Source organism: Desmodus rotundus, chromosome 1 (assembly GCF_022682495.2).
Source record: "Desmodus rotundus isolate HL8 chromosome 1, HLdesRot8A.1, whole genome shotgun sequence".
Taxonomy (NCBI): domain Eukaryota; kingdom Metazoa; phylum Chordata; class Mammalia; order Chiroptera; family Phyllostomidae; genus Desmodus; species Desmodus rotundus.
Window position 1 is genome coordinate 36010201 of NC_071387.1, and position 23173 is coordinate 36033373.

General features: G+C 40.7%; 1 protein-coding gene across 1 annotated transcript in view; it reads left to right on the forward strand.

Moving 5' to 3' along the window:
- SLC28A3 (solute carrier family 28 member 3) overlaps positions 1–23173 on the forward strand; it is a 53911-nt gene that overhangs the window by 5463 nt on the left and 25275 nt on the right. Inside the window, exons 2-3 of the mRNA XM_024559994.3 lie at positions 18514–18609; positions 22224–22303. Of these exons, the coding sequence (XP_024415762.3) occupies positions 18514–18609; positions 22224–22303 (176 nt within the window). The remainder of the gene's footprint in view (positions 1–18513; positions 18610–22223; positions 22304–23173) is intronic.

The window sequence follows — 23173 nt, forward strand, 5'->3', positions numbered from 1 at the left end:
TCTTTTTTGAATAGGGTAACTGAAAGATTTTCCCAAACTCAGTGGAGTGGGAAGGACCCAGAGAAGCTAGAGAGACAGCAAGAAAGGTCAGCTAAAGTTCAGAACTTCTAAAGGTGAAAATTCAGGCAAGTTTTTGAAAGAACACCTTTACTGAATGGTATCCCTTAGAATCCCAAATCAAGTTGCCTGATGCTCATGAGGAAGTCAGCTGGGTGGAAACCACGTATGAAAGTCTGGATACAGGACTAGACAGGAAATGTGCCTCCACCCTGCACACACAGAGGAAAGCTGATCTACTCCATGTTGTCTGGTGAGCCAGTCAGGTATGGAGAGTTCATTCAATGGAGGTTAAAATCTGAAAGGTCATATAAGTGCTAGAACATTTGCGTGGACTTCTAACTCAGATACACTTAATATTAGAGTTTTGAAGTTGGAAGTAATTATGCAAAGTAAAGAGGAAGAGGACCGTTTCTCTAAACCTCTGATGAGGGAGGTCAACATGAATCACACTCAGGTTAGCAAGCAGGTTTTCACGTTGCTCAGCACAAGTTTGGCTGCAGCTATCCGGATGATTTTTTTCCCCACAACTGAATTAAAACACAGAAAACACATGACAGTACAGTATCTTGCTTTTGTGAAGAAAGTTTGAAAAAATTGCATTCTCTACTGTTTCCTCACATCTGTATGATCATTCCTCAACTTTTATTTCTAAAGGAAAACAACCTCTATGACTATAACCCATGACACTTCCATGATATCTCAGAGGGGATGGATTTAATGATTTTGTTTTTTCCTCATTCGAGCATTCCTGAAATGATTCCCTTCAAAAAAAATGTCGGGGAGGGGACTACTTACTCATGGTCATCAAGGCATTGGAATGAAAACAAGAAATCATTAATAATGTAAAAAAAAGTAGATATTAGCTGAGAGCTATGGTAGACCTGTCTAGTAGAAGTATAGTGCAAGCCACATATGTAATTTTAAATTTTTCTACAAGTCCATTAAAAATGTAAAATGAGCCTGGCTGGTGTGGCTCAGTGATTGAGAGCTGGCCTGTGAACCAAAGTGTCACTGGTTTGATTCCCAGTCAGGGCACATGCCTGGGTTGTGGGCCAGGTCCCTGGTAGGGGGCACATGAGAGGCAACCACACATTGATGTTTCTCTCCCTCTTTGTCTCCCTCCCATCCCCTCTCTAAGAATCAATAAATAAAATGTTTTTTAAAAAATGTAAAATGAAACAGAAATAATTAATTTTAACAACATAGTTTATTTAACCTAATATATTTAAAATGTTATCATTTCAACATGTGATTAAAGCAAAGTTATTGAGATACTTTCTTTACATTCTTTGTTCCATACTAAGTCTTTAAAATTAAGTGTGTTTTTACACTTACAGTACATGCCAATTTTAATGCTAAATTTTTATCAGAAATACTTAATCTGTATTTAGATTTTATAAAATGTATAGTTGAAAAAGTAGATTCATACCCAAGTTTCAAACATACTTAAATGTTTTCCAGTAAATGAATTTCTCGTGTTCATTTTAAAATTGAGATTAAACTTTAAATAAAATTAACATTCAGGTTCTCAGTTGCACTATTTACATTTCAAGTACTTAGTAGCCACATGTATTGATGACTCAGGTAAGATACATAATATTTGGCTTGGGATGACATAGAAAAAATCTGATTACCCCTGCCCTTTAAGGATCTGACCACTAAGTTTATGTCACAAAATTAAAAGTAAACAGACAACTTTAGATTTGCCTGATTTTCATAATTTATCTTTTCTCATTTTTTTCACATTGGTCTTTTTAAAATTTATTCTGGATCTTTCTACGTTGGGAAGTTCATGATTACTAAATCAATCTTTTTACTTGTTATACATCTAATATTTCTTTATTTCTTCTTCAGTCAGTTTAGATAATTTGTGTGTTTCCAGGAATTGGCCCATGTCATCTACGTTATTTAATTGGTTGGCATACAGTTGTTCATAGTATTGCTTAATGTCCTGTGTATCTCTGTAGGTTGGTAATAATGGCCTGGAACCAATAAACCTCCCAGTCTTTGCTGAGGGCACCGTGTGCAGGCCGTGGGTTTCCCCCCTGCACTTCCTGCTTCTGTGGAGTCTCAAGGCCTGCCAGAGATGAGCACTTTGGTCCTTCTCTTTTGCTTCCCATGCATGAACACAACCATGTGCCTGGGCTTGTAGAGTCCCAGGAATGTCAGAGCTTTTCAAAGGCCCTTGCAGATATCTTATTCCCAGCTCTCTCTTCAAATTTCTGCTCAGCTTGTTTCTTACTCCAACCATTAGTTATCTCTGCTTCGGGCAAATGTCTGTATTAACAGTTGCCCCCAGGGAAACAATGGTGTGAGCTCTGAGCCAGACCAAATATGGACAAGCCTTGTGGGATTGTCTAAAGGAACTACAAGACAGGCCACGTAATGGCAGTTACTTTGGAATTGGACTCTGGGAGAGCTCCCGCCCCATTTTGACCCTCCATAAGCAGTGAGGCTGCCAGTTTTTATTGTGATTGCAGAGCTGTTTTTCAAGGCTACCGTGAGTCCGGAGACAGTGGACTAGGATGAGGCAATTAAGACACCAGAAAGCTTGCTGTTCTAACTGCAATTTAGTTGTTTTATTGGGTTGGCCAAAAAGTTCATTTGGTTTTTTTCTGTATGATGGCTCTAGTAGCATTTAGTTGTCTTTAACTTCATTCAAAGCAATGTTATTAGATTGTATGGTGACAGCTGTTATATCAGTGTGCATTTTAAAAAAATCAAAATTGGTGAATTTCTTGTGTAGCCATTTTAATATTGAAAATGGAAGAAAATATGCATTTTCAGCACATGCTTTATGATTTCAAGAAAGGTGAAAATGCAACTGAAACACACACACAAAAAGATTTGTGCAGTATATGGAGAAAGTGCTGTGACGGATTAAATGTGTCAAAAGTGGTTTGCAAAGTTTCATGAGGGAGATTTCTCTCTGGGTGATGCTCCACGGTCAGATAGGCCAGTTGAAGTTGATAGTGATCAAATCAAGACATTAACTGAGAACAGTCAATGTTATATCACACTGGAGAGAGCCAAAATGCTCAAAATATACAAATCAATCAAATTATCAGTGAGAATGAAAAATGTGTCTTTTATTTTACAGAAAAAAAGTAAACAGACTTTTTGGCCAACCCAACACATAAAACATACTCTCTGGATTGCCGTGAGCTTTTGATAAATTTCTAGAGTTCTAAAAAAGTTATTTTGACCATTTTTCCAGCATTCTTGTTGCTTTTATGGAGTAGAGCTTTGGAGGTCCTTACTCCACCATCCTCTTAATGTCACCAACAACCTTAGTTTAAATAGCAAAGTCAGACATGTCACAGGGGAGAATCTGTTTGATTGAGTGATAAATAGTACTGGCCACATCTCTGGTTTAGGTGAGGGAAAGTAGCCTCGGGGAAATGCGTTGATGATCGATCAGTCATGCGCAGGGCAAGGATTAAGGTTCTGAGGCTTACAGCCCTCACTGTTGCCTTTTATTAAAACTGGGGGAAGCATTCAGGCACCTAAGTCACAGGAAAAGAAAAGAAGAAAAAGGAGATTAAGTGCTATTTTTTTTTCTACCATGAATGTCCCAGGAGAGACGCCCTCTAAATCTGAAAAGGCTTCTTTTGAGGCTCTGCATGTTGACTGCATGGAGTAAGGCCTGGGTTTTGTCCATCTCTGGTCCTGCATGGGTTGCCATGCAAAGTCATGTCGGTAACGGTTGGAAGCCGCTGAGCAGCCATGGGAACAACAGTCTCAATTGGATCACAAGGCAATGTGTCCTGCAAGCACGTCCCCAGACCTCAGAGAGCAGACTACAGAGGTTTTCAGAAAAATGTATTCTCACTTCAAACACAACCAAGACTAGTTACCAGGCTCTGGTTTCATTTTTCATTTTTGTTTTTCACTACTGATTACAAAACTTCCAATTCACAGTCCCTTAATTGAAAATGAGGGTGGTGGTACTCACTGACCCATCTCGTCCAGGCACCGTTGATGCTGGTGAGAAGCTGGACCGTGGATGCTAGCTGAACTGCTATTAGTCAGATTTTTAAAAAGCAAAGGTGGGAGTACTTGGGGTTTTATATAGCTAGAATAGATTGTTGTGAGCATAAACCTCAAGTCTGTATTGTGGCACAGAAGTTTCGAAGTCTGTCTTCAAATGGCCGCTTTAGACAGACACAGTGCAGCCTGATTTTCACTCGAAGCCGGGATCTGCATTTAGAGATGTCTAATTCGACCCCACCTCAAACATCTGGACTAACATGTTCTACTCCTAACATGTCTAATTGTTTTTCTTTTTCCTTTGAAAGGAAGTTGAAAGAAAGAAAGAGAGGCAGAGAAAAAGGAATAGATGGTATGCATATAGCGTGTCCTTTGGAAGTAAATAAACGTAGAGGTTTCTGATTAAAAAAAACCCTGTGAGTCACGTGGTAAAGAAGCCTCCCATGGTGTTCAAAAAAACAAAAGTAGATGATTACCAGGAATGGTTAAATCAGGAAGCAGGGAAATGCACTTGAAGACTTCTTAATGTTCCTTCTAATCTCCTGGTTCTGCAAATGGAAGTCCCTGTTTGCTTCTTTTCCTCTCTTTGACATAAACCATGACATTTACTGATTCAACAGAAATATACTGAGCTCTGACATGGTGCTAGGCATTGTGCTAGGACGTGGAAACAGAGAGCTGCTGTTTGGTTGAAACATAGTGGCCAGCTAGTAGAACACAGAGTGTACAAAGTGCTCTTCGTCACATGAGAAGGTGAGCTCGCCTAGGTTGAGGGTTGGAGAATATTTCGCAAATATTCTAAATGAACCCCTATAAGGTTTTCATTCTTTTTTAAAAAAGATTTTATTTATTTATTTATTTTTAGAGAGCTGGGAAGGGAGGGAGAAAGAGGAGAGAAATATTGATGTGTGAGAGAAACATCGATCAGTTGCCTCTTGCATGCACCCAGCTGGGGACCTGGCCTGTAACCCAGGCATGTGCCCTGACTGGGAAGTGAACTGGCAACCTTTCGGTTTACAGGCTAGCACTCAATCCACTGAGCCACACCAGCCAGGGCAGTTTTCATTCTTTGGCTCATTTATCCCTCCATATATATTGAGCATCTACTCTGTGTTAGGTGGAAGGAAAATAACCAGTAGAGCACAAATAACTCCCCAAGCTACCATGTCAAGAACTACTTTTTCCATATTACGTTATGTGCAGAAGTCAAGGCCCTGAAAGGCCTGCCTGAGAGATGGGAGCAGGAAGGCAGGCGGGGTGCGAAAGACAGGCACACAGGAATAGAGTCCAGTCAGTTCTGATTTACCTCAAGGTACTTTGCTAATTTCAAAATCCTGGTCCCAAGAATCCAAAACCCACGGTATGTTTAGGGTTAAAGCCAAATTTCTATACTCTCTGTGGACTCGGGAACATTCCAGGAAAAACTAGCCTGCCAGATTAGAAGGTTCTGTAACTTAAGTAATGGTATAAACTCTTCTGTGAAACACGACCAGAAAGTCACTCATTAATGTGAGGCAAGGCTCCTCATACCATGAGGAAGTGTTAGCCATAATCCGAAGTGGCCAAGACAAACATACTTTCTCACCTGTTTGACTCTCCAGCTCCCTGACCCTCCTGATTTTTCTCAACTCCAGGAACATACCAAAGGTCCAAATAGCGCAACCTATGAAGTTGTGCAGTTGTCCCCTGATGGGTCTGATTTCCCTGTCAGTGTCCCTCTCTTTCTAGCTTTTGAAGAATTTTTTATTTTTCTAATTCAAGTTATCGCATCCTGAGTTTCTCGTCTACCGAAATTCATGGGTTCAGGAACATTTGCAGGGAGAAAGTTGGTTAGAGAACACCGGTCTAACTTGTGCAGCCATGGAGATTTAAAATAAAGAATTGCTTAACTGAGGGCAGACCCATGCAGGCGAAGCAGGTGGGGAACAAAGGTCTAGTTACAAGGTATATTGAATGTAACAAGGAAGGGGAAAGAGACAAAGGCACACAAAGCCAGCAAAATGTTGGGCTTCCTGTTAACCCACATGTCCACTTCCTCATTCCCTTGCAGAACATGAGGTCTTTCGGTCAGAGAACAGGGAACAAAGAAGTAGAGGGGGAAGAATTTAGAAAGCACAGGTGAAAGTAAGAGGTAGTCTGTAATGTTCCAGGCACTCGCTCTACTATATGTGGAAATGATAAAAGAGCTCTCATTAAGGAGGAAGTAGGAAAGGGAGGGCAAAGGTGAATTTCTAAAAAAAAAAAAAAAAAAAAAAGCCAGATGTGGGGAAGGGAGACTTGCCTACTAAAAACAAATCAGAGAAGGAAATGAGACTAAGAAAAATTAATAGATTCAAAGAGATTTTATATTTGTTTCTTCATTTTTTTTTCCCTCAACTATAGGAAGATGTTTTGTTGGTAAGTTCCCCCCATGACTAAATGGACTGTATCTTTGGAAAGTCAGACACAGACAAGTTTATTCTAATTAACCCGTAAAAGTAGTACCTTGAACTTTTTAAATAGTCCTTATTATGGCTATAATTAAATGATCAATTGTGTAATTTATGGTGGACAACTTTTTTCCTAAACTCTCTAAGAACAGAGCCCCAAGGAACTGGTGAGTGAAGAGGTTGATACCATACAGGAAATGGAGAACAGGTGGTAGGAAGAAACTAGCAAAATACGTTATCACAGAAGTCAGGGACAAAAGTATTTCAAGGAGGGAGTGGTCCACTAATAAAATAAAAACTGGATTTAGGGAAATGGAAACCATTGATGACTTTGACAAGGGTGATTTCCATAGCATGATAGGAGTGGAAGCTATACTGGAATGGGATGTAGAGTGAATATGAGGTCATATATAGAACTGCATCTTAGTCCATTCAGGCTGCTGTAACAAAATATCATAGACTCACAGAAATTCATTTCTCACAGTTCAGGAGCCTGGAAATCTAAGATCAAGGCCAGCATGGTTGCAGTCTCATGAGGGCCTTCTTCCTAGTTCACAGCCAGCACCTTCTCACTGTGCTCTTGCCTGGTGGAAGTGGTTAGGGGTCTTTGTGTGGTTTCTTTCATAAAAGCACTAATCCTACTCATGAGGGTTCTACCATCAGGACTTAAGCAACTTGCAAAGGCCCAACCGTCTAATACCATCATCTTTGGGGTTAGAATTGCAACGTAATGAATTTGGTGGGACACAAACATTAAGACCATAACAACCAGTAAGGGCAGAAAGAAGATTGGTTTTTAATGGGAGGAGAAAAGATGCTAATATATGAATTCTTGGCTTCAGGGCAATAAAAAATCAATAAAGATGCAAATGTTAGAGAATCAAGGGAAGGAGGGATCAAGTAAGGTAGTATGTAGAGAAGCACAAAGTACTTACTGTGCCTGTACCTGGCCCAGAGTAAAAAGTCCCATCACTGCCACATCATTACTGTTAGGATTAGCTTCTCACTGGATGTCCTGAGGCTTTGTTCTAGTATTCTCCCTCCCAAACATACAGTAGAAGTTCTTACGGAAGTGTTTTCTCTATTTAAACATGTCAGGCTAAGTCAAAGAAAGGCAAGAAGCAATCACAGGAAATTAGAGCCAGACTTAAAGAATCACACCTTACCAAACACAAATTATCAACACAAATATCAAGAGCTACAGTAAGAGTGAAAGTCAACCCAGCAGGAGAAGGTCAGTGATGTCATGGAGTGTACAATTCTACTTTCATGTGACTTTCAGCTAGCCCCAAGCTCTAAAGACTCCACATGTAGAAAGGAAATAAAGAAATATACACATGTGCATCTGGAGGAATTGAATTCATCTATTGGTAATGAGCAGGTTAGGGTGGCGCTGAGCAGACCACTCTTTTATAGAGGTACACTTCTCTCTCTTCTAATGAGTAAGGAATCCGAGGGGGTGAGACTTCAAGGCTATGTGAATATCCAGTTTCCCAATGCACTTCACCCAATGGTTTTAGCATCCATTGATGATCATTTTCTAAGTCAATTACTACTTTTGGATCTGTAAAATAGTGATTTTTTTCATTTCTTCAATATTCCTTACCTCATATTCTTTTGAAAAAGAACAGGTTTCCCTCTTTTCATCTTGTGCTCTCTTTTGGAGTATCAGAGACAAACATCCTATTGAATCAACATTTTATAACCAACTATCAACATTATCTATTTCTCCCAACATTTTATTATGAAAAATTTTCAAACATACAGCCCTGACTGATGCGGCTCAGTTGGTTGGGTGTCATCGTGGAAAGCAAAAGGCTGCCAGATGGACTCCCAGTCAGGGCATATGCCCGGGTCGTGGGTTCTGTCCCCAGTCAGGACAAGTACGAGAGGAAACTGATCGATGTTTCTCTCTCACATCTCTGTTTCTCTCCTCCTTCTCCCTCCTTTCCCCTCTCTCTAAAAATAAATAAATAAAATCTTTAAAAAAATTTTTTTCAAACATACAGAAAAGTTGGAAGAATTTCACAGTGAGCACCTATAAACCCACCACCTGCATTCTACAATTAACATTTTGCTGTACTTGCTTTCTCACATATTTACTCATCTGTGCTACCCTCTCTCTATCCATCCCTCCATCAATCCATGGACTTTGACACAAGTTGCAGACATTTTACTCATATTTTTGACTTCTTGGTACTCAATTTGTCCCAAACTTGGCCAGCAATCTCAGAATTGACAAGGATTGAATTTTTTATTAGATATAACCAATCTAGACAACATGTGAAGTAAACATTTACAGTATATAAAATTGAGACCATCGGTTAGCATATTAATGTTTTTAATCAGGTTTCTGTTTCCAGAGCCAACATACTGCCATGATCAGAAGTTGGGCAAAAAAAAAAAAAAAAAGCTGGGCCAGGCATTATCCTTCATGGCCACTGTGTCTTACAGTCTTGATGGAGTGGCGTCATCAAGTGGACATTTCATGCAGCAACCACTAGTGTTCGGCCTGCATGAGCCTATCTGGTCTGGCACCAGACTTACATTGGAAGTTAATTTGCATTTCACCTTCTAAATATAACCCTGGACTCTGATGAATGCAATGGAAGAGCCTCAGAGACAGTTAAGCAGAATACTTAAACATCACTAATTTGCTATCTATTTCAAGAATCTATGTGAAAAGGATGCTAAGACCTTTATTCCTGGGTATTATTTTATTTCCCCCACTAATAGATTTATGGACAGATCCATAAGTGGAAATCAAGATATCCAATTACAAATAAGAAAAAAGATCCATATTCTCCCAGATGTATCTATTTATAGTAATATCATAACTAAGAGATGAATGTGGGTGAAGGAAGGGCAGGACTTCCACATAAGCCTGAGGGGGAAAGGGACCCAGTCCATTCCATTCCACAGACCAAGAGGAGTTAGAACTCCCAATTTGAAATGAATGTGCAAGATGCAAAAGCGCCCTCACTATAAGGCATTAATGCATACAAGTTGTAAAAAGAGTTCATATCCGTTGCAAATAGCTCAAAATATAATTTACATCCAAGGCATTTAAATGAAGGTAGTTATTAGAACTTCTCACTGGAACTTGCTGGGTTTTTTCCTTCTTTTTTTAATGTATCAATAAAGATGCATATATACTATTCCACCACAAATTTATTTATTTTGATAACTATTTTAATATAATTGGTTTTCTTTTAATCCTATATATTTAATTTTATGTATTTTAAAACACCCAGAAAGAGGCCTGGAGGTTCCACTACCTGTCCTACTTGAAGACATTTCCCAGAAGTTGCACCCCAGTTTGACCACACTGGCAGAACATAATTGTAGCCACAGAGAGATTAGGAAATGTACCTTTATTCTGGGAAATCTTAGGCTCTGCCAAAATTCAGAATTGTATTTTTAAAGGAAATGAGGAAGAAGAGATACTGGGAACAACTAGCAGTGTTGGCCATAATATATTTTCTATTCAGGTTATAGGTTCAATAGATGTTAATTAGATTCCTGTTATTCATTGTAATTTTGGTCTTCCTCATCCTTACTTTTGCCCATTGGATCTGGCATAGACTGAAAGGCTCTCTCAAATTCTTTCTAAGTGTGTTTCTAGATATTTCTCCCTGTGTTTCCCTTATGTTAATCTATACCATTTGTGCTTGGATAACTATGCTTCCCAGAGTGTGAGATTGTATCCCAACCATTGCTTCTTTTTAGACACGTTAATTGTCTTTTGTTGTTGTGGTGGTGGTGGTGGTTGTGGTTGTTGTTGTTGTGTACTCAGCCGCGGTGGATTAAGACCATCACCCCTGCATGTGTCATCCTCTCTGAGTCGTCTTCAGTGTATGACTGTGTTTTGTTTATTACCTGACTTAATCAAATACATGTTCAATTTGCCAGATTGTTTGTTCTTAGCTCCTCTCATCATATTTTATGTTGTGTTTTTTCAAAATCTTTCCACTGTGTGGTTTGTACATTCCTTTTTTTGTTTGATTTCTGCTGAAGACTTCTGGTTTATTTCATTTGTTTTCTTTTAATGGTTCCTTTCATAACCAGCTTAAGACTATGAGTAACATAAAATTGGCATGTTCTCATCCTTCCATAATTTCTTCCTTTCTCTTCCACCACTTCATTTTAACTGAATACATGTCTTGTATTGTTTATCCTTCTACCTTAAATTAAACACAGCTACTTATAATCTCTTTTGGCTCCCAGAAATTAACAGATGAGGAAATGGTCCTGCATACCCTACATCTACCTTTTCTTTTCCTTCTCCTTCAGGTACTGTTCTTTCTGATCATCTCTTCTACCCTGTCAGGGGTATGTTGTTTAAAATTTGTCCTGAAATCAGAGTTCCTGGAGATGTTTTAGATTTTACTTCATTAAATAGAGTTAAAACATATCATCTCTCCTTTTGCCATAACTTCTCCATCTATCATTTGTTTGGCTGACATTCTTCCTCTAACAGTATGTTCAAGAAAGCTCATGGAAACTATATTCTATGAGCATTTGCATACTTACATTTTTTATAATTTTTAAAAATGTTTTTAATTAAAGTTACCATGTGCAATGACATGGATGGACCTAGACAAAATTATGCTAAATGAAATTAGTCAGAAAGACAAATACCATATGATTTCACTTATATGTGGAATCTAAAAAGCAAAATAAATGAATAAACAAAACAGAAGCAAATGCATAGATTAAATTTATTTTTTTAATGTGATGATTACAAACCTTTCATTTTTCTCCTTCACAGACAGAACTCTGCCACTTTGCTCTTTTCCTTCCACTCCTGTACTGAGAGGTTCGGTTTCCCCTTAGCTCCCAAAGGTCACAAGGGGAGAATGTTCCACCCAATTTACAGCTCCCCTCAGAGCATTCAGAGGCGACCGAGAATTGTGCCAAGGACACGTGGCAGGGAGCCCTGGCTTGCCAGGTGGCTTCCTCCCACAGCCCTGCTGCTCCTTACCCGCTACAAACCCACACAGGCCAGCAAGAAAAACAGGAACATCTCAGGGAGGAAGGATCTAGCCAGTGCCCATCAATTCACATTAACAATTGCAAAGCCCTGGCCCGTGTGGTTTAGTTGGTTGGAGCACTGTCCCATAACCAAAGGGTTTCAGGTTCAATTCCTGGTCGGGGCACATGCAGGAGTCAGCTGATTGGTGCTCCTCTCTCCCTTCCTCTCATTTTTAGCAATGAAAAAATGTCCCCAGATGAGGATTTAAAAAAATATTTCATAAACCCAAGACTTGGGTCAGAAGGTTACATGAGCCAAGAAGGTCAGGAGAAATAGGTAAAGATCCAGGGCTTCTGAAATATGGCCTTTGAAAATGCACTCCTTCGAGGAAAAGCCCATGCAGTTTGGAGGAAAACGTTATAGAGAAATGGCTTTAAGATACTTAACATTTGTAGATTTTGGAAGTAAAAATATAAATAAATAAAAAGAGGAGAGGAGTAATAATCTCAAACAATTTGGAAAGATCAGATTCCAAAACAGATGTTGGCTTTTAAAAGCCAGATTTTAATAATAAAGAACAAAGAGACTGTGAATGCCCCAGAGCGAGCAAGCAAGCAGCAAACTAAATCAGAAAATCAACATAAAAGTCAAAGAGCTCTTACTCCTTGTGGCCCCACAGGCAAGTCCTAAATGCTTCATTCCACTACAATAGGGTACAGGGCCTCAAAAAATTAAGTCTCCCTTTGAACCCAGGTATGACCATGGAACCCAAGCATCTTATCACAAGGTAACACCTATTAATATGGATAATTTATCAATGTTCCAAGAAGCAGTCATCCTAAGGTGTATGTTGAGCCACTCCCTGCAATCTCTTTTGTTGCTTTTGGAATTTTAAGGTACTATTTGAGGTGGTTGCTCTAGTCTGGTCTCATTCCATGTTCAAAGAAATGGCCACAGAAAGATTAGATCACTTGAAGAAGCTCAGAAAAACAACAAAAATTAAAGATGTATTTCTCACACCTTTATTTAGGCACCTAAGGCTTAGAATATTAGAACATAAGGTAACATTCTTGGAGAAATAGAGAAAGCAGACCATTTGGTCTCTAAGTTGCAGAGACACTATTTCAGCTGCTGCTATAATCAGATTAGCAGCCTCTAGGACTATCTTTTCTGTTCATTCAAAAACAGTGTCAAGCATTTCTATGCCTGGGTACATGGTATTCAGCAGAGAACAGGGGAAAAAGTACCTGGCTTTTTAGCCCAACAGGCCAGTGAGTAAAGTATATAGACTTACACAGTTCCAAGTCCAAGTGACATCACATTCCCAATTTTGTCATGGATATTGGGACTTTGACATCCATGGCAACATTTAAGACATCACTCCTTCTCAGAATGTACCATGTTGACTGCTTCTAGGAAGATTGCTTTTTTAAATTTTTAACAGTTTATTTTTTATTATATTATTTCCATTGCCATTTGTCCCCCTTATACCCATCTCTCCCCCACAATTACCACACTGTTGTCCACATCCATGAGTCCTTTTTCCTTTTTGCTCAATCCCTCCACCTCCTAACCCCTGTCCCAGAACTCTCAGCCTGCTCTCCATCTAGCAGTCTGTATCCATGTCGCTTGCTAGTTCAGTTTGTTCATTAGATTCCACATATGAGTGAAATCATATGGTACTTGTCTTTCTCCAACTGGTTTATTTCACTTAGCACAGCACTGATGGACCTGGAGAACATTAGGAAGATTGGTTTAAAGATGTAGAGAGGTGTGCAAATGATGAGAGAGAGAGAGAGAGAGAATAGATACATGATACATGCATACACAATAAAATAAGCAACTTTGACCACCAATCTAAATCTGTTCTAATGGTATAAAGTAGGGGTATCAAACTCATTTTCACCAGAGGCCATATCAGCCTCGCACTTGCCTTCGAAGGGCCGATTGTAATTTTAGAACTGTATAAATGTAACTACTCCTTAACTAGGGGCAAGGAGCTTGCTGCTGCTGCCAGATAGAAACAAGGTGGAGAGCCGGATTCAGCCCGTGGGCCTTGTGTTTGACACCTGTGGTATAAAGCCTTCCAGCCAAGGTATATTATCAAACACCTCACAGAACTTTCTGTGAAGTCTCAAGTGCTAAAACCAGTTAAAGATCTTTATAGCAACTCCTCAGGCTTCATGTCCTCATCACATTGGCCTGCTGGGCCTTTTCCATCTTCCATAAGCCTGCATGATCTATGTCCCACCAACAGTCAGGATGAAAACCTCCCTGGGGTGTAGGTTGCCATTCTTGCCCTAGTCCTCAAGCCCAGCTGTACCCCCTCAGCAAAGCCATTCATACACTCAGAGCAATGCCAGGCCACAGCACTTTCTATAGAGAAGGTAGAAGAAAGGCTCTCCTATCACAGTAATGCTGAGTCTGCATCAGGGAAATCCTGGCCACAAAAACTGAGAGACGGGAGTCACGTTGTGAAATCAGGGCCACAGTGGTGGGAAGAGACTGAATGAGTGAGCAGACATGGTTGGGAGAAAAGAGAATGTCAAACTCATCATGGAGACGTGACATGTCCACAAGCGCCGGAGGAGCGCACACTCATGTTGTTTAAGGATAGAGCCTACTTACAATCAGTCTGTAGGGTGAGCCTGGAAAAATTCCGGCTTGAGAAATGACCTCCAAAGCCCAAACACAGTTCAAAAATGGCCACAAGCATTTCTGGAATCTTGTACCACCTCTATCATTTCTGCTCTTGTCTTTTACATCTAGAATTCAAATCAAGCTTTCTTAATCAAAAGGGAATTTAATCTGTAGGTGTACTACTATGTCTTTAGATATTCCCAAAGCCAAAGGGCTTTGGCCCAAGAGCCAAACTCTACTACGGGCACGGCAGGAAGTGGCCTGAGGTTGAACGGCCTGAGCTCAGATCACATCTCAGCTGTTTCTGGTTGTGCAACCTGAGTCAAGTAAGTGACTTACTTTGTCTTAGTTTCCTGGTCTGTAAAAAGAGAGATCACAATACCCATCTCACAGGCCTCTTAGGATCAAATACAAAACCTTTAAAGGATTTAACCCAGTGAGTATGCATCAGTCCAGGTGCAAATAAAAGTAAACCCCAAAAGGGACAAGAGAGAAGCTTGTTTCCTGCAGCTGAAAGTCAGGAAGTGAGTAGTACAGAGCTGGAGTGGGAGCATTGCCCATGGCTTCCGGGGACTGAAGTCCTCCCACCCCAACTCACCACTCTGACGTCACTGGGATGGGGCCCTTGTGTTTTTGGTCCAAGTGGAACCATCCACATACCAGGCAGCAGGACAGAAGATCAAAGAGATAAAGAGTACCTGCCAGTCACCTCTCATGGAGCCTCCCTGAATCACCCCACACAGGGCACCACTTCCATTTATATTTCATTGGCCAGAATTCACTGAAATGGGAATCCAGGATATACAGCCTTTATTCTGGGTGGCCATGTATTCAGCTAAATTTCTGTAGAAGGGGACATCACAAATGGAGGACGAGTGATTTCGGTAATCTCCTATATTCTAGATATAATATGGTTTCGAAAGTAAATGAAGAAATTTTTAAAAAGGGGCCTCTGTCCACCTGTACCCCCTGTAACACCCACTGTGGATCTGTAGCTGCTTGAGCAGCTGGGAAGCGCAACTTCAAAGAGAACACCCCAGGCACAAGGCACTCCTGGCTCAGGGCCTGCCCTTTGCGGGAGGGAGGCTCTATCCTGGATCACCAGCCTCAGGACTCCAGCAACCAACGTTAATCTGAGAAATTAAAAGTGGCGGGCTGTCAACTGTTTAGAAATGTTCACACACAACGCCCACAGTGTTGTTACTCACCCAGCGGAGTGACAGGCTTGCACCCAGAGCGCAGTCATGCCTTCGGGAGTTCAGGGGAGACTGAGGCATCTAGTAATCTGAATTGTTCAATAGGTGGGAAAAACAATAAGAAGTAACTACCAGCAGCCCATTACAGGCCCACTGGCTCCAATTTGAAAGGAAGCAGAGAACCGTAAGTCTTGAGGGTCATTTTTCAGGCTCTAATCAACACCCACACCACACCCCCATTATTTCTGTTGTAAATCCTCAAATAGGAGGCATTGTTCTTCCTGAAAACACTAAAAAGCCAAGGTGTAAAATAATCCCATTACATGTTACCAAATACATTCAGATGCACTTTTGTCAACATTCATGCCCACTCTGCCCCACTCGCCACCCCATCCCCACCCCTGCCCCCTCCCTATACACACACCCACACACACCCCTTCCTCTTTAACTTTAAAAGCCAGGCTCCATCCTTATGTTCTACCAGGAAGCTTCTGATTCTGCCACCAGGTGGCAGGAATAATCAACATCAAGAAGCTGAAGCTCCTCATGGAACCAGAAAATGTCAGCATTCTGAAAAGAACCATAAGAACATCCAATCAAAACTACTCTTTGTAGATGGGTGGACTGAAACTTACAAAGATGTGACCTTCCCAGTGTCCTACTGGTAATTAGGGACCCTGAGCACCAGCCCCTTCTGTTACCTGTGTTCCATTTTTCCATCAACTCTTGCTGGATATTATTTTTAATGTTTTATTAAAGAAATTTTCAGCATCCATGAAAGTAAGAATAGTACAATGAGTCCCTAAGTACCCTTCAGCCAGCTTCAGCAATTAGGAATATTGTGTCATCTTCCTATTCTATATGTCCTATCCCCCCCACCTACCAGATCTGACAGGAGATAATACCCGGAGGAACTACATTGCTGTACCAATTAGTGTAACAGTAAAATAAATCACTGTGGTTCATTAACTCAACAAATAATTGTTAGTGTCTGCTGAGCGCAAGGAATTATACTCAAGTAAAACCTAAACAACTAACACGAAAGGGCATTTTGGCAAAAGACTTATGCATCAGTCACGTGTGTACTGGAAGTTAGATTTTATTCATATTTATATACACTTGGGTTTCAGTAAATGGAAAATGCAACACAAGTTGGAATTGCAATTTATTCTAGGTCCTTGGGACCAGCCAGAGAGCGAAAGTTAAAATCAAAGTCATGCACTTGTTCTTTCTCAAAGACAGGGTCACGACCCACAGTGCTAGGACGGGACATTTCCTAAAAAGATATAAGGACCCACCTGACACTCTTCACCTGTCAGTTGCCTCACTTGGAATGAAGTACCATATTAAAAAGGCAAATTGGGATGAGGTGAGAGGAAGTTTGGACCCCTCGAAAAAGGTAAAGAGAAATGAACCAGGGTTGGTCCCATCTGGAAACAGCACTAAGGGGTCAGGAAACCCCTCCAAGAGCACACCATACTCAGTTCTTCAAAGTAAAATCAAGACAGCCTCACCAAAAAAAAAGACATTTTCTTATTCTCATTACCACCAGAGATTGCTTTAAACCAAACAAGACAGGTTGTGACATCTCACAAATCCCACACCTATGAACAAAATGATCTGGCCTATGGTTTCCTGTAGTTTGTTTTATTGTGTAAGTTGGAAGCATGTGTGATGTGAGGGAAAGGAGACTGGAAACCTTCACCTTCAGCCTCAGTTCTGCTTATTCGAAAAGTATATGGCCCAGAGTGCGGCAACTGCCTTCCTTTCTCTCTTCCTCAAGTTGGACCACAGCAATCTTTTCTATCAGAACAAGACAAAACAAAAATCATCTGTCTCTTCACGAGCCAAGATTCACTGGTTCGTTCTTTAATCAGCTGACTCATTTAAACACCTCATCTTTGTCACCCTATCCCTAGGGTGCTGTTGTCCCTCATATGCAAAAACCTCAAAATGGTCAAAGACCTAAATATAAGACCTGAAACAATAAATTATATAAAAAGAAAACACAGACACTAAACTTATGGACCTTGGTCTTTAATGAATTTGACCCCAAAGGCAAGGGAAGTAGAAGCAAAAGTAAATAAATGGAACTATATCAAAGTGTAAAGCTTTTGCATAGCAAAAGAAACTGCCAACAAAACAAAAAGGCAGCAACCAAATGAGAGAAGATTCAAACAACAGCTCCAAGAAGGAGTTAATGTCCAAAATATATAAAGAACTCATATAACTCAACACCCAACAAACAAACATCCAGTTAAAAAATGGGCAGAGGACCTGAACAGACACTGCTCCCAGGAAGATACATAAATGGCCAAGAGAAGTATGAAAAGATGCACCACTTCACTAGCTATAGGGAAATGCAAATCAAAACTACAATGAGATACCACCTCACACCGGTTAGAATGGCTATTGTCAACAGGACAAGTAATAACAAGTGCTGGAGAGATTGTGAAGAAAAAGGAACCCTCACTCACTGCTGGTAGAAATGTAAACTTGTACAGCCAGTATGGAAAGCTGTATGGAGATTCCTCAAAAAATTAAAAATAGAGTTACTATATGACCCATCAACCCCTCTTCTGGGTATCTACCTGAAAAATTTTAAAATATTTATTTGCAAAGAGATATGCACCCCTATGTTTATTGCAGCATTATTCACAGTGGTGGAGATAGGGAAACAACTAAAATGTCCTTCAATATGTGATTGGATAAAGAAGATGTGTCATACACACTCACACACACACACAATGGAATACTACTCGGCCATAAGAAGAGATAAAATGCTGCCACTTGTAAAAACATGGATGGACCTTGAGAATATTATGCTAAGAGAAATGTCAGACTGAAAAAGTTAAGAACCATATGATTTCACTCACATGTGGGATATAAAACTGAAAGCTACAAATGAACAGACAAACAACAACTCATAGACACAGACAGCAGTATGGTGGTTACCAGAGGGATGGCGTGTGGGGGAGTGTGGTATACGGTAAAGGGGGTCAAATACACGGTGATGGAAGACGATATGACTTTGAGTGGTGGGCACACAATGCACTATACACGTATCACAGAAATATACACTTGAAACCTAACTAATCTTACTATCCAATGCCATCCCAATAAATTTAATAAAAAGAAAGACGGCTTCTAAGGCGCCATTCTGAAACAAGATTTCTTGGGGGGGCTCTGAAATTTTATTTTTTCAACTGTACTTTGTTTCTAGAATGAAGAAGACATTCACGAAGACCAGAACACATCAGGAAATGACTCCTTACGGAGCAGAGTTGTGCAAAACCAAGAACATGTCAATGCCAAACAGGTACGACCAGAGATCCTTGAGTGAGTTTATCACCATGGTAACCAGTGAACAGGCCCTTGAGAGCTGTGGGGACAGAAAGCAGGGAGCTCAGCTGGTACCCAGAAGAATGAGTTAAATGGTAACTAGACTTTGTAAGGCAGAGTCATGAAGAAAACATGCGTGCCCATATGATGGTTTTGTGTGTATATACCTGTTCTCAGAGTTAGTTCTCTGGCAGAGAGAGCACCCCGGGTTCTCTGACACGTCATTGCTGCAGATTGCAAGCTCTGTCCTGTGCAGAAAACACTGGCCTAAACAAAAGCATTTCAGTTTTAAGGTAAATGAGGCAGATGAGAAAGGTTCTAAGATATGGCTCCGAAACCGTGTCCATTGGGCCCAAGGGCTCCTCAGTGACTCCTAAGTTACACAGCAGGCTGAAGCTCTCCCCCAGGATGCCACTTCCATTTCTTTATGTATTGAATTCTGGGTAGGATCCCACGTGAAGAAAGCCTGCTGCTGCTAAAACGTGAGCAAATTCTCCACATCGGTCATCTTTCTATTTTATTTTATTTTTTATTTTTTAGAAATTCTGGGTGCCCATTTATTGAGGGGAAAAGTTATTCTCATGATAAAAAGCATAACTTGTTTAAAGGAGAAAAACAATTCTGGAAAATTATTGCAGCAAAATCCAGAACACAAAAAAGTAACCTGTCATTTCAGGAAAAATCAGTGCCTAACATCTCCTAATAAGGCCTTTTAGGGCAAGTACATGCACGTGGTACCTGTACTGGGATCATGCTACACATATTATTACTATCTGTTTCATTTACTATATTGTAAAACGTGTTCATTTCACTGAATATCATTCAACAACAGAAAAAGAGAAAGCAAGACTTCTGTCCACGCAAAACCTGCACATGGGTGTTTATAGCTTTGTTCATAATCGCCGAAACTTGGAAGCAACCAGTATGCCTTTCAGTGGGTGAATGGTTCAGTGGACTGTGGTCTATCCAGACAATGGAATATTCTTCAGCGCTAGAAACAAATGACTTGTCAAGTCATGAAAAGACACAGGGGAACATTAAATGCACATCAGTAAGTGAAAGAAGCCAATTGAAATGGCTTCCTAGTGTATGACTGCAACTATGTGACCTTCTGGAAAAGGGAAACTGTGGAGGCAGCAAAAAGGTCAGTGGTTGCCAAGAGGGGAGGGAGGATGACTAGGCACAAAGGATTTTTAAGGCAGTGAAACTACTCGGTACGATGCTAGAATGGTTGATACATGTTATTCAATGCTTCTCCAAACCCACAGAATGTAAAGCACCGTTAAACAAAAACCTTCACTGCCAAAAGATTTTTCTGAAAGAAGGGGTTTGTTGAGCCACATGCTAGCCCAAAAAGGACCCGGTCCTGGGGCACGCAGACCAAACCACCAAGAGCAGAACCTGATGGACAAGACAGCATGACCGCTGTCCTGAGGGCGCTGAGTGGGGCTCTCCTATAGAGTGAACTTGGGGAAGAAAGATGAAAGTCATTTTAAAAGAATGTACATTGGCTATAGACAAGGGGGGAGGAGAAGGTGAGGTGAAGAAAATTCTGGAATAGGTGCATAGTCCATAAGGAAGACGTGTTCGCTGTGGTTGGATCGATTGCGGGCAACAGTCCAGAAACTGCGTGAGTAGGAGATGCGGTGGTGCCTGGTAGCCAGCTCTTCTCTTCAGACAAGAGCCCAAATAGCTGCCTGGAAGTTGGTTCAAAGTTTCAGCACACATTCAGGAATGTGAACTGTCCTTTGCTGATTTCTGCCCTGGACTCTGTTAACTGTTTAACTTCTTGTCTCTTCTTCCCGCCGTCCAGCCTGCTATAACTTAATTTAGGGCGTGTCAGAATTTTTCTTGGTCAACACCAAGAGTGAACCCTAATGTAAACTATGGACTTTGTAGATTTATTGATTATAACAAAAGCACCACTCTGGTGAGAGAAGTCAATAATGGGAGGGGGGGAAGGGAGCAGGGAGTATATGGGAAATCTCGGTACCTTCCCCACTATTTTGCTGTGAACCTGTAACTGCTCTAAAAAGTCTCTTTAAATTGTTTCATAAAACATATCAAAAACAAAAAATTAGGCACTTTACTATTGTGAACAGGAATGTGAGGACTGAGAAGTAGCTGTTGGATTTGGTAACAATGGTCCTTGAGGGGCCTTGGCAGAAGGCAGCTCAGTACAGGCTGCTCCCAGAGGGCTGAGCCAGCAGGATGTGAGGGAGTGGCCACTAAAGGGAGGGGCAGCTCTTCCAAGTGGCTTGGCTGTGAAGGAAGGGAAGGAAGGCAGATGTCCCATGTCTGGGATCAAGAAGACTTTGTTGTTGGTGTTGTCATTTTGTGTTACTTTGTTTTAAAGACAGGAAAGGGTTGGGGGCAAAAAAGAAAACAATAGTGATGCTTGACATTCCACAGATAGTAGGTTACTTGGGGCAATTTCACTGTAAAAATAATAATCATTTAAATTGAATATTTACCAAAATTAACATTGGCCAAGCTAAGTGTTAGGTGGGAAAAATACGAATAAGGGTCATCTCTGCCCCTGCCCCCTGCACCTGTAGCTTGGACTCAGCTGGTCTTTACTGCAGTTATCCTCTCACCGCCCTAGTTCCTGAGGTCCAGCCCAGAAAAGGAAGGTACTCTGAGTTGGAAGTACAGGTCAGTTTGGCATCAAAGGACTCCATGATCCTTGTGGATCCTTCCAGCTCAGAGATATGCTAATGGCTTATTTCTCTGAGTTCTGTTGAAGTAAAAAGAACCAATGGCCACATGGAACGTGACAGAAAACAGAAGCTGAGATTTGGCCTTATATCTCTCAGAGCATGTTCAGAACCACGCCACACCTGCATACTTCCCCCCTTCCCTCACCATTGCTTATTATAGCATTTTAGACACTATTGCAGAGAGGAAGGAGATAGGAAATCCTCTACACCATCCCGAGGACAGGACAGGTTATGGATATTGAGCTCAAATGGTACCCAGAAAGATTATCCATGAAAAACTGACCCAGGTATGTACACACTTCACTCATTAACTAGAACAAGGTTTAGCTGAGGAAGGGAAATATTTCCCTTTAGCCCAACTGATAGAAGGAGCCTAGTTCCCAAGGGGAAGTTTATAAGCTCTTGAAGATGCTGAGCTAGTGTTCACACCTGCAGACCAAGCCTTGGGCTGCCAGGAATATAGCACCAGCCGTGGTCTCCATCCTTTGGAAACCAGGGCTGGCTGAGTGTATAGGGGGTTTGTGCAGCCTCTAGCATTAACTTCATCTGGCACTTTCCTGAAACAGAGCTGGAGTTGAATGATTACAATAGACACACGAGATGTAAATGCAGAGATAAGAATGAGTCTGTTCTCTAAACAAAAGGAAAAAATACCAACAACTTCTTTGGAAGAAAAGGGAGAGAAAAGGTGTGTGTGTGTGTGTGTGTGTGTGTGTGTGTGTATTAGGGAGGAAAATGTCTAATAGGAGCTATCTTCTCTATAGTAACTTAAAAGGACATTTTGAAAGTTGTTTGCCAAGCCAGGGAGATCAGAGTCCATTATGCCCAGGATTCTCATCATTGTGTCTCTGCTTCAATGTCTGATTTTCAGGGCGAAGAGCAGGTCACCGTTGAGCAGAATTCTCTCAGAAATGAAGATGAGGAGGAGGATGAAGAGATGCATCCAAAAGGGTACAGGCTTAAACCAGAGAATAAACACACCTACCTCCTAAACAAACAGTTTTGCTACTTTGTTCGTCCTCACCTAATTTTTATTTTAAACATCTATTATTATTTATTAGAGACGGTCACCACCGCCCACCCTTTTGCCTCACTGCCCACCCAACCAATTATTTTCAGAAAAATTAATGGAGCTCTACAATAATCAATGTAGTAAATTCAAGCTGCTGATGTCCTGGGAACATAATACCCAGGACACTCATTTAATTACAGGTGTAAATTACCAACTAATTGCTCCAGTACACACAAAAATAGTTAATTTATCTTCTCAATGTCAATCAATAAGCAATTGGTTTCTCAAAACCCAATCTACTCACTATTACCTTAAGTTATCCTGAAGGTATTCTAAGTCTTGATCACCTCTTGAGGTAGGAGAGGCAAATTGTATTAATTTTTTTTTTTTTTTTTTTTTTGGTCAAGAAAGTGAAGGTCAGGAAGTGACTTTAATCAAGGTTAGTCAACTAGAGAGGAACAAAGCTAACTTAAAATTTCAGCTTCTGATTCCTAGTCCAAGATCATCTGGTACTCTATCATAACACTAAAATATTTGTCAATTTTCTAAATTCCTATTTAAATTTAATTGAAATTCCCAAGTCTATGAGGAACTTGGCTTTTATTATCAGAGGATATCTCTGGCATTGGTCAGAATTGAGACTGAAAGATCTTGTCACACAGACACCATCACGAAATATTTACCACCTCGAAAAGCTGAGCTTAGTCCCATCCTTCGTCACACTTCCTGAATCTCTGGCCCTGGGGCTTGGAGAGTCTCCTGGGTGGTCAGGGGTGCTCAGCTTTCACTCACGCTAATGGGACAGAACA